The sequence below is a fragment of the Musa acuminata genome, chromosome BXJ1-6, assembly GCF_036884655.1.
Source record: "Musa acuminata AAA Group cultivar baxijiao chromosome BXJ1-6, Cavendish_Baxijiao_AAA, whole genome shotgun sequence".
Lineage (NCBI taxonomy): Eukaryota > Viridiplantae > Streptophyta > Magnoliopsida > Zingiberales > Musaceae > Musa > Musa acuminata.
The window spans coordinates 17,135,581-17,146,344 of NC_088332.1; the positions used below are offsets into that span (position 1 = coordinate 17,135,581).

The following is a 10,764-nucleotide window of genomic DNA, read 5'->3' on the forward strand; positions in this document are numbered from 1 at the left end:
TGGCACTATGCTGGATGAGTCCACTCCATCATAATAAAGGACCCATGGAATGACATGATCTCGCTCTTGCCTCTATAAGAGTTCATGTCATTGACCTCTGTCCAAGGAAAATTTCGTGCCTCTGCTCCATGTTCCATCTATTATGCCAACTCCCTTCATGTGGCTTGGGTACTTTACTAAGTTATACCCAAGTTGCTCCGCTCCTTGGTTTGCATTGAATTGATGGTAGCCCTCATGCCAACCAGTCCATGGGTTAGCCCTCTATTGAGTCTGATCTCCATATCGACTCTAAGTGTATCTTAATTTAGTATTACCTTGGGTCGCTCCTCAACTTGATTTCGTAGTGCATCTACCAATGTAATACCTCATTTGAGATTATGCGATGACTCCATGTTGAGCTTTGTGGAGTTATTGTCTTGAGGTACTCCTCAATATGTGTAGCCCGTTGCACATGATTCTCCCTTAAGAGAACTGAGATTTATCTATTCTGGATATCTATCCCATTGGAGCAAATTCTCTCTTTGCATCCTTTCCTCTAGAAGTTTCAAAGACCACCGTTCCCTTGGACTACTCTGCATTACGGAACAAACTATGCATTGGCTTGCCCTCGCAAATACACTTGTTAGATTATGACTTTTCGCCCCCCACCCACCCCCTCTCGCTACACCCCTCAAGGCTTAGCAATATGCTGAAACTTGCTACACACTATAGTTAGGATCGAAATCGACACTAAGATGAGGGGTGAATTAATGCTTACGTAAAAATGTCGGCGATTTGAAAACTTTGTTCGATAAAATTGTATTGAAAATGTATTTGAACTTAGAGAAAGTATGAAGTGGAGTGAGCAGCCAAACCAGTAAGCAATATAAAGAAAAATGTAAAGAAGAGAAGGCACACTAATTTTATAGTGGTTTGGTTATTATAACCTATGTCCACTTCCGATTCCTCCTCCATCGAGGTTATCGGCTTCCACTATTGATCTTCTTTCAACAAGCAAAGATCAACTATCCTCTTATAACTATTTTCTTCTTTTCACATGTTTACGAGATAACCTTTACAAATCCCTCCCTTCCTTATACAAGTCCTTCTAATATATATATTATGAGAGCCGAAAGTCTTATATAACAGATGAACCAGAGTTAATGGATGTATATTAAGTATAAGCAGGCCAGAAGAATACATAACTTGCTAGCGCATAAAAAAGAATTATTTCCACTACTCTGATAGCAACTAAGAATAGGGAATGAATAGGGTAAGTAGGTGACTAAGTCAGTATTACTTACGTAGAATTAATTCATAGGGTATAAGCGGCAAGCAACTACTGCAAACGCACAGGCAGAATTGACCTCTATCTCGCCTGCCACGTGCTCTCAACTACAAATACAGAATTCCACTCTCTAAGTAGGAATTAAGCAGTAACTCGAGTAAACAGAATTGGAGTTCCCCGCTCCCTATAATAAATAGATTAGGGTAACTAGCACTATATACGGAAAATACTCGCAGACGAAAAATAGTAACTATAAGAAGTAATGAACCGTTATTTCCACTCTCCTCCCCCTCCTCTCTCCCCCTTCGCAAACTCTTTATAAAGCTAGAGAATTCAACTTCAATCCATCAATCGATCGCTCTCTAATGGCGGATCCCGAGTCCAAGGAAGTGGAGATGTATCAGGAGAAGGAGAAGGCGGTGACAGAGGCCGACAAGACGGAGGCAGAGGCGGGGAAGAACCAAGTGGAGGCGGAGGAGGGGGGGGAGAAGGGGGATAGGCCGGTTCGGGTCTACGCCGACGGAATCTACGATCTGTTCCACTTCGGGCACGCTAGATCTCTCGAGCAGGCGAAGAAAGCGTAAATCTCTTACCCCCTAAATCTTCCTATCTTGATCTCTCGGCATCTTGTCTCGTTGGTGGTTCCTGTGGGATTGGTTTTGCCTTTCAACTGCTAAATTAGCTGATTCGCGAGTTCTTGATTGAGGGGAATTAGGAATTGCTGATTGACAAGTTCGATTCCCTTTTTTTCCTTTCTCGCAGATCTATTTGTTTCAGGTCTGGGATTTGAGTTCGGGTTTTGCTTCTTCCATCGGTTTGTTGCTGTCTTGTTTTCATTAACTGATACTCGACCTTTTTAATGCTTCCATGGATGTCTGCGGGAGAACTCGTTTTGTTTTTGTATTTGTATACATACTATGAGCTCCATTGACGACTACCTTACTACGTGTCTATCTGTTGACAAAAATGTTTCTTTTGATTCCCAGCTCGTCCTTTTACTTATCGAATGTCTACATCTATACTGATATAGACGCATATTGTGTCGGTGAGCATCAACTTCGTCTTATGAATGCGTTTATTCGCTGAAGGTCCCTTATTTGGACGCCACCTTAATGGGTTTTAGCGTTGACCTGTCAGGCTTCGCGCTTAAGTTTGGGGCGCCATTTTGGAGCAGTACTTTTTATATTAGGGCTTTACACTTCGTAAAATAATCTTATCTATCATGTGATGCAGATGACAAGTAATGGATACGATTAATCAATATGGCATTTGTTTCGGAAGAAAAATTCACAGTCACGTTCTGGGAACTGAATAGACTTACCAAGGCCAAATTAGATGCATACTGATCTTTAGTTTCTATAATTCCTGAATATATGTTCGAGAGAGGTTACAACAAACAAATATATGTATATCAATTCCGGGAACTTTCTTCTTAAACTTGTTTGATATGACAAAATTCAGGAATCACATGTCACCTTGTGAAATATTTTATGGAGTTTCAGATATTAAGGATATGTAAGTAACATGTTTCCAACTCTACAGATCTCCTGAAGACAACCACCCACCCACCCTCCCCCCCTTTGCTTTTCAATCATTCAACTGAATTTAGATCTTTAGCAACGGAGAGAACTATTGATCTTTTTTAGCTATTAAATAGATCTTTCTAGAAGTTTCTCTGAGTAGAACTTCAATTTCTAGTTCATAATACTGAAAACAAAATATGTATTCCAAAGAAGAAAAAGAAAGGGAACAATAAAATTGCATAGAATTTCTTATTCATCATAACCATCACAATTGGATGAGTTGTAATACAGTGGGGAATGCCTTTATGGTGATCAATTCCTAGGCTGAGCTAATTAAATTTCTTTAGGGTCTCCTGTCACCTTTTCTTTTTGTCATAAACTTATTACAAGAAACACTTTCCTCTTTCTGAGAATCCTAAACTGAATTCTGAATCCCTCATGCCATAGCATGCAATTGAATTAATGTTCAGGAAATGGGATCAAATACAAAGGATGTTGAAATGGAGCAAAATTAGTGTACAAGAAATGGGGTCAAATGCAAAGGATAGTCAAAATGGAGCAAAACATTGAAGTGCTTACTCCATTTGTTACCTAAAAGTATCTTCTTTTATTGACAATACCTTTTGATAGTATTTGATGATTCATCTAGGATAAACCATTTTAATGCATACAAGGTAATCCTATCCCAGCATGCCCTGTCCTTAGATAGCAATCGAGCCGAGTCGAATTTTGCCATGTTCAGGCTCAAACCAACTTATCTTAGAGGAGCTCAAGCTCAGCCTGAGATTCCAGTTCAGCTTCAAAACATGTTCAAGCTCAGGTCAACATAATTTTGCAAGCTCAACTTCAGTCCTAGTCTGAATTGTCAAATATTTCAAGGACTGTGGCCAATGGATAAGGTACTGCTTTATATAACATGATGTTCTATTGCTCAAAACTTAGTCGAGCTCATATTTTTTAATATCATTTCTGAAAGAAAAATTCTTTCTGCCAAATCATAAAGCTTTTGAAAGAGCAATTCTTTTTAGCCAGTCACCTACCTGGTTATACCCATAGTGGTTTCCATGGATTGACAAGATAGGGAAAGACAGCCAGGTGGATAAAGCTGCTGGAAGTGGTCCGAAATTAAGGAAAACGTATGAACGAAGCTGGAGAAAAATATGTGAAAATAGATGGAGTGTTCTTATTGCTACATTTGTTTGAAAACCTTGGTGCATACTATGCATCTCCAGCTTCTATTACATTGGAAATAAGGTTGAGATGGAGGATAAAGTAACTTATTTGGCTTGAAGTTGCTTCTAGATTTAGTGAGTAAAAGTAGTGTCTCTTCTAGTGCCTCTTTATTGCAATTTTTTAGGAGTTACATTTTTCTTAAATCATTATCATACAAGTTTACTGTTCTGTATTTAAATGGTAATAATAATTAATTAATTTGTCTCATCCTGCAGGTTTCCAAACACATTTCTTCTTGTGGGTTGCTGCAGTGATGAAGTGACACATAAATATAAAGGGAAGACTGTCATGACTGAAACCGAGCGTTATGAATCACTACGCCATTGCAAGTAATGTACCTTGCTCTTTCTTTTTACAAGCTTTCTTAATAATTTTACCCAGGAAATTTTTTACGTTTGTTTAGAATTCAAACTGTTCTCTGAAGATTCAATTGATATTCTTTTTTTGCTTGTGGAAATTTGATTACTCCCCAAGAAGAACTACTATTCAAATGGTCTTAAGTGCAAGTGGATGTCACTTGCTATCCAAAATGAACTACCATACAATTGAAATTTGATAACTCCCCAAGAAGAACTACTATTCAAAAGAACAGCTAGAGTTCTTTTGCAGTTGTAAAATTACTCTTATTTATATATGTAGTATTGTATATGTATCTGTTGAAATTTATTTACCAGTATGCTTCAATTTGTAATAATCATAGGTGATGACGTGCCACATGTTCACATATATACATGTGCACTCGGGCCAAAACAAGTTTTTGCCGTGTTGAAAGCAAGCAGTATTTCTGATAAACATCATTCTAAGCAAGTGATTAAATAGGCCTTTCATTTTCATATAAGCAAGCTCAAGAATTTCTAATTTGCACATAAAGAAAATGCTGTATGCTATATATTTTTGTCAAAAAAAGAATTGCTATGGATTTTGTTGATGCCTTTTCATTTAGCATAGTCACTACAGATGCGCTATTATTGGAACTTTAAAATTGCTGAATCATTTCCTTGATAAATAATATGTGCACTGCATTCTGCAAAACATCAACTTTCTAGGATATATTTATATATTAATACAAGTAGTAATCATTTTAAGTCTAAGCATAATTAAGAAAAGTTTTACTTATACAATAATTTAATTTGTGGGTTTCTTGATGACTACCTCGAAGGTCATCCAAGCCCATCACATTGGATGAACTGTGTTATTTGAGAACTCCCAGAGAAAAGAGATCTACTTTGGTTTTGTACATATGCGATCTGAAAACTTTGTGACTCCTGATAAAATTTCATAATGGACTACTGCTTTTTTCCTTATCCTATGCCTGGACTAGACTGTCCCTTTTAACTAATTATCTCTATAGACAGACCTCATTAACTAATTGCTTCTATCATATTGTGCTAAACTCAAATTTTCTTTTTTCTTTTTAGTTTTTTGACATCTTTAATTTGTCAATGAAGTTCATTATCCCTCTGATCATAAAGCCATATCTTTCCTTGAGTGCTGAATATCGGAATTTGTTTTAAGCTGTTAAGCAACTTTGTCAGTGTCTTAGTGAATGTTGCTGATGTGGTGAGCATGAAGAGAAACCAGTAATAATTTTGTTCTAAGATTCTTGTTACTAGTTTTATTCTTGGCACTAGAGGATTCAATCGAGCTAGTCAATTCAAGGATATTCTTATGGTCATTCATAGGATGAAAATGATGCAGTTTGTAAGTTAGAAGTTTCTTTCATGGCATCTCATCACTTGCTTATTACCTGCATCAGTCTTAATTCTAGGGGTTTGCCTAATGCTTGGATTTCCTAGATGTTATATTCATATTTGTTGTCAGACATACTAAGTTTTTCTTACTGTAACCATGACAAATATGTATTTGTCTTTCCTTATGCACTTTTTGAATCTTAGAAGCCCTTGTGATGAAGTAAAACATGTCAATTTTCCTTTTTCCAGATGGGTTGATGAAGTCATCCCCAATGCTCCTTGGGTGATCACAAAAGAATTCCTTGATGAGCACAAGATTGATTATGTAGCTCATGATTCTCTCCCGTAATGTCACACAACTCGGATACATATGTGTAATTTGCATGTTTGTGGATAGAATTTTTGCTACCGTAGATGTCTATTAACTAGTGAACCATAAATTTGTCTATAATAATTGCATGTCAATTCCTACTTTTAGTATCATTTATTCATCTCAATTATGCATGTATTTAGATTTTATGCAAATGCGTGTATGCATGTTTTTAAATGGTGACGCTTGGTACAATAATAAGGTTGCTCTTTTGTGATTTAGGTGATCAGATTTAGTGTCACGACCCAGGCCTGATGGGCTAACTGTCAACATCTCGTTTGTACTTTGGGTACTTGTATAACCATCAAAGATCGTTGAAGTGACTAATTCTTGAAAATAGGGGGTGTTGACGATAATGAAATTGTTGGAGTTACCATTTCCATCTAGCACTAATACGATTGGTGTTAAGAAAAAGACTCTTGCGGGAAGGCTGGCTAGAAATTTCTTATAAAAATACTAGCTCCTGTCAATTCATAATGAGAATAGTGAAATTTTAATTCCATGGATTATTTCCTTTAGATGCACAGAAGGGAGGAGCCGTATGAAATGAAAATCTCACGTCCGTCGCTCGTTTTCGAACTAATCAACTTTTTCTTTTAGTCCTTCGGAACCTGAGTGAGGTTGCAAATTGGCTAACCCTTTGCGGACGCTTATCGCAAGGGCACGTCACGACTTAGTAATTCTAGCTAAGTCCGTGACATTGAGCCAATTGGAGTGTTAGAATTTTCCCCACTTAAGGGCTTGACGTCCTCGTTAAGGCCCAACATAGCCCATATCAAATCCTAGTATGGTACATGTGAGGTGTAACCTAGTGGTGGCTTCATGTCATGGACGAGTTCCTTGACTCAATCTATAGGTAGTCTCTTCCTACTCGAGCCCCCTCACTATGCTCAATTATTAGGTCAGTTCTGATACCAAATGTCATGACTCGGGTTTGGTGAGCTAACTGGTTTATTTACTTTGTTTGGCCCAAACCACTGGCCAAATTACTTAATCTAAAGTTGATAGTAATATATTCATTAGACTTTTATAAGTTAATCTTAGTTTTTGCCCACTTCTAATGTGGGACTAATTGGAGTGTTACATTTAGAGTTAACGGAAATAACCTTTGTACTTATAAGGGTACAAATTGGTAGATTGACCCTTTTCAGAAGTGGGAGCCTCGTGCAGTTTACCCTTTTACATGTTTATATGCATAATACATATTTGATTTAGTTAACTCTTACTAGTTTGTTTGGGGCTTTTACATGCATATATCTGTCAAGAATAACCAAAGTTGCATATGCGCTCGTGGAAAGCATGTATTTCGCTCAATAGAATAGATTCTAGCATGTATTTCACATCACTTTGAAGTTTGCAATCTAAAAAGAAATGTTTTTAATCTTAGGTTTTGAGGGATATATGTAATTTCATATTTTAGAGGGTAAATATGAAACTCTTTGAGTCCATTCTAAAAACCAGGTCTTTTTTTCCTCTTTTTTTTTTTTTGACAAACGGAACTCTTTTTCTTGTTTTTATAAAATCTATGTAGATATGCAGATGCAAGTGGAGCTGGCAATGATGTCTATGAATTTGTGAGTCCTTTATGTTCTTTTACTTACATGTGTTTACTATACTTTGTTTTTTCCCCTTTCTGTTTCCAAAATCGCTCCTTAATTCTACATTTCATTGAATGTTTAATTTATTATTGCAGGTTAAAGCCATTGGTAAGTTTAAGGAAACAAAGCGCACAGAAGGAATTTCGACATCTGATCTTATAATGAGGATAGTTAAAGACTACAACCAGTACGTGATGCGCAACTTGGCTAGAGGATACACCAGGAAGGATCTAGGTGTCAGCTATATGAAGGTTACAGTTACACCAATATGTTCATCTTCAATTATTGACAAGGCTTTTTTTCATGTTCTTTTTGTTGCCATAACAAGTGTTTCTTACGTGGTAATTACTTGTGGAAATTCATATGTAACCAGATCTAGGTGTTAGCTATATGAAGGTTACAATTACACCAATAATGTTGATTTTTCAATTATTAACAAGGCTTTTTTCATGTTCTTTCTGTTGCCATAACAAGTGTTTTTTACCTGGTAATTACTTGTGGAAATTCTTATGTAATTCAGGCATCCTGATTTTTTGTCATTTGTATTGCCATCCAGGAAAAACGGCTGAGGGTGAACATGGAATTTGAGAAGCTGTATGACAAAGTTAAACAACAGCAAGAAAAAGTGGGGAAGAAGGTATTTTTGTCTAAATTTAACCGGGATAGAAATTATTAATACATCTGAGGCAGGAGTTTTTTATTGAGAGATAATATTCATAAAATGTTGCCTCCAGTTAAAGGTGTGGGAAGTATATCTTTTTTTATGATAATTTGTGTATCCAAAAAGGTTCTTTTGGCTGCTAAACAGAAGTTTATCATGTCGACAGACCATTGTTCTATGGGTTAGGTGAAACTGTGAGATCCTCTTGATTATCTGGTTGGCTTAATAACGAAACTCAATCTTTAAAAATCATGAGGCTTGAGCAAATTTGGTATATTCAAAGTATGCAAATTTGTACTCAAATGTTACATGGAATCTTGAGCAAGTTCTCTGATCTCATTTCTTTTAAATGGACTATCCAATTGCAACCCCTTTGCTTCCTTCTGCTCGAATAAAATGTGACTAGTATGGTAATCTTTGTTGTATGCTTGTACCAGGACTGTTTTTAACTATCGACAAGGGTAAATATTTACATTGATACGATGGAATCGGCTCCTAAAAAGGAGAACGTCTGAACCCTGAAAAATTTCTAAAATGTTTTAAATCATAAAAAAAAGTGATGGATGAAAATCTCAAGCAATCTGGTTCCTGTGCTACCATGCATTTCTATATTTTATCTCAATTATACTCGTGTTGGTTCTCTGTCGAATCACATTCAACCGGATAGCCTGATTCCCTAATTGTTCAATAACTTCCCTGATATACCATATCCGGTTCTTCTGTTGTGTGCTTTTGTGAGAAATTTGGAACCAATTTGCAGTTAAATAGGGTAGGCTTACTATTCTCTAGCTGCATCGTGGAATAATGGGATCAGAGAAGTATCATTAGTATTACTTTGTGGACACTACAACAATTTAAATGGCCTCTTACAGTTGGGGCTGCTTCACGACGAGTGGGTGGAAAACGCCGATCGCTGGGTTGCTGGTTTTCTTGAAAAGTTTGAGGAAGGCTGCCATCAAATGGTAGGTTTCTTTGACAGAGGGTGTGCATCTGCTATTGCCTCCAGACTAATTTTCTGTTGAATTCATCAGGGAACGGTCATCAAAGAGCGGATTCAGGAGAGCCTGTTGAAGGGACAACCGAGAGGGTTCAGCTTGTTGCAGTACGAGGACGACGAGTAGCCAAGTATTCAGCATTTCTAGTTGTAAATTGTTAGGAGTTTGTTCAGTTCAGTTCAGTTCAGTTTAAATATAAATGTTATAGAGAAAGGAATTGTGATATCTAAATTCATCTCCCATGATGTGTTGGATGATCTTACTACATCCTGTTATTAAGAACACTTGTTGGTAATGAATGCATTGGATGTCTTGGTGGACTATGTGTTTATTGACACTCTTTAAACACATTCTGTTAAGAATATTCTGAGGTTTTAAACATTCTGTTAAGCCTATCTCAGATATTCTTTTACACATTCCGAAACTTCATTTGGAATCTTAACATTAATAAGAAATAATATGATAAATCAATTTACTAGCACATTTCTTGTTGAAGTTCTGATGTTTTCTTTCATCATCTTTCTTCTTGTAGTGTCTGATCATGCTCTCCTCCTGGTTGACAGCCACAGGATTCTACTCGACTCTCCCAACACAAAATTCTTCTGGAACTGCTTAGGGTATTAAAGTTGTAGATGATACGGTTTAATTTGGAAGATACATTTTCATGAATTGTTTGATGCTACTAAATCACTTAAAAGAAAACAAGGATACATCTCAAGAACGAACGTGTCAATAGATTTCCTCAAGAAAAGGAAAGACAAAAATCTTGAGAAAAAAAGGGGAAAAAAAAGAAAGAAAGAAAGAAGGGAAGCAGTTAGTAGGTTTGGGTTATGTTCTAGTTAATATGAATGGCTAATGGAGGAGTGTAAAGGACGGATACAAATGGTGCAAAGGTTATATATAATGAATGCATTGACAATGTTCATTGAGTTTATAGCATAACCATTTTTTTACCATAGAAATTTCATTCATTGAGGTTGTAAACTAAAACATAATTGCTCATCTGAGGATGCTTATTTTGAATTAAGATAATATTTATTTATTTATTTATCTTGAGTTATTCTGTCAGATCGGTGATCTTTGGTGTACGTTTAGATATGATGAAAAAAATTGAATCACTTAGTGGATTCAGAGAACGATTCTAATCCTTATGATAATAATCGATATTTTACATATCTTATCCTATCTCTGAGATCATAATAATTTGACGAAGATGTTGATTGTCAAACACACGACATCCAGATTGTCTCAAGGAAAACGTGCATATTCTTCACCAGAGGATTACCTCTATTCGATGGGTATAAATGGCCTAAAATAGCAAGCTGATGTATCGACCAACTAAATTCTTCAATGGGTACGTATCTATTTTAATTAGTGAAGCTGGCCGGTCCACACATTACCCTCTCCACGGTTCTACATAATGACA

General features: G+C 36.5%; 1 protein-coding gene across 2 annotated transcripts; it reads left to right on the forward strand.

Annotated features, from left to right (window-relative positions):
* The first annotated feature begins 1,541 nt into the window (after window positions 1-1,541).
* On the forward strand, window positions 1,542-9,661 carry LOC135676548 (choline-phosphate cytidylyltransferase 2-like). 2 transcript variants are annotated; one of them, XM_065187865.1, is made up of 8 exons: window positions 1,543-1,847; window positions 4,239-4,352; window positions 5,964-6,059; window positions 7,616-7,658; window positions 7,778-7,933; window positions 8,239-8,319; window positions 9,216-9,305; window positions 9,375-9,661. In XM_065187865.1, exons 1-8 carry the CDS (start codon window positions 1,633-1,635, stop codon window positions 9,462-9,464), a joined length of 885 nt encoding a protein of 294 aa, XP_065043937.1. In that variant the 5' UTR covers window positions 1,543-1,632; the 3' UTR covers window positions 9,465-9,661. The 2 variants fall into 2 exon arrangements, with proteins under 2 accessions (XP_065043938.1, XP_065043937.1); XM_065187866.1 differs by lacking the exon at window positions 5,964-6,059 and having other exon boundaries at window positions 1,542-1,847.
* Window positions 9,662-10,764: the final 1,103 nt, after the last annotated feature.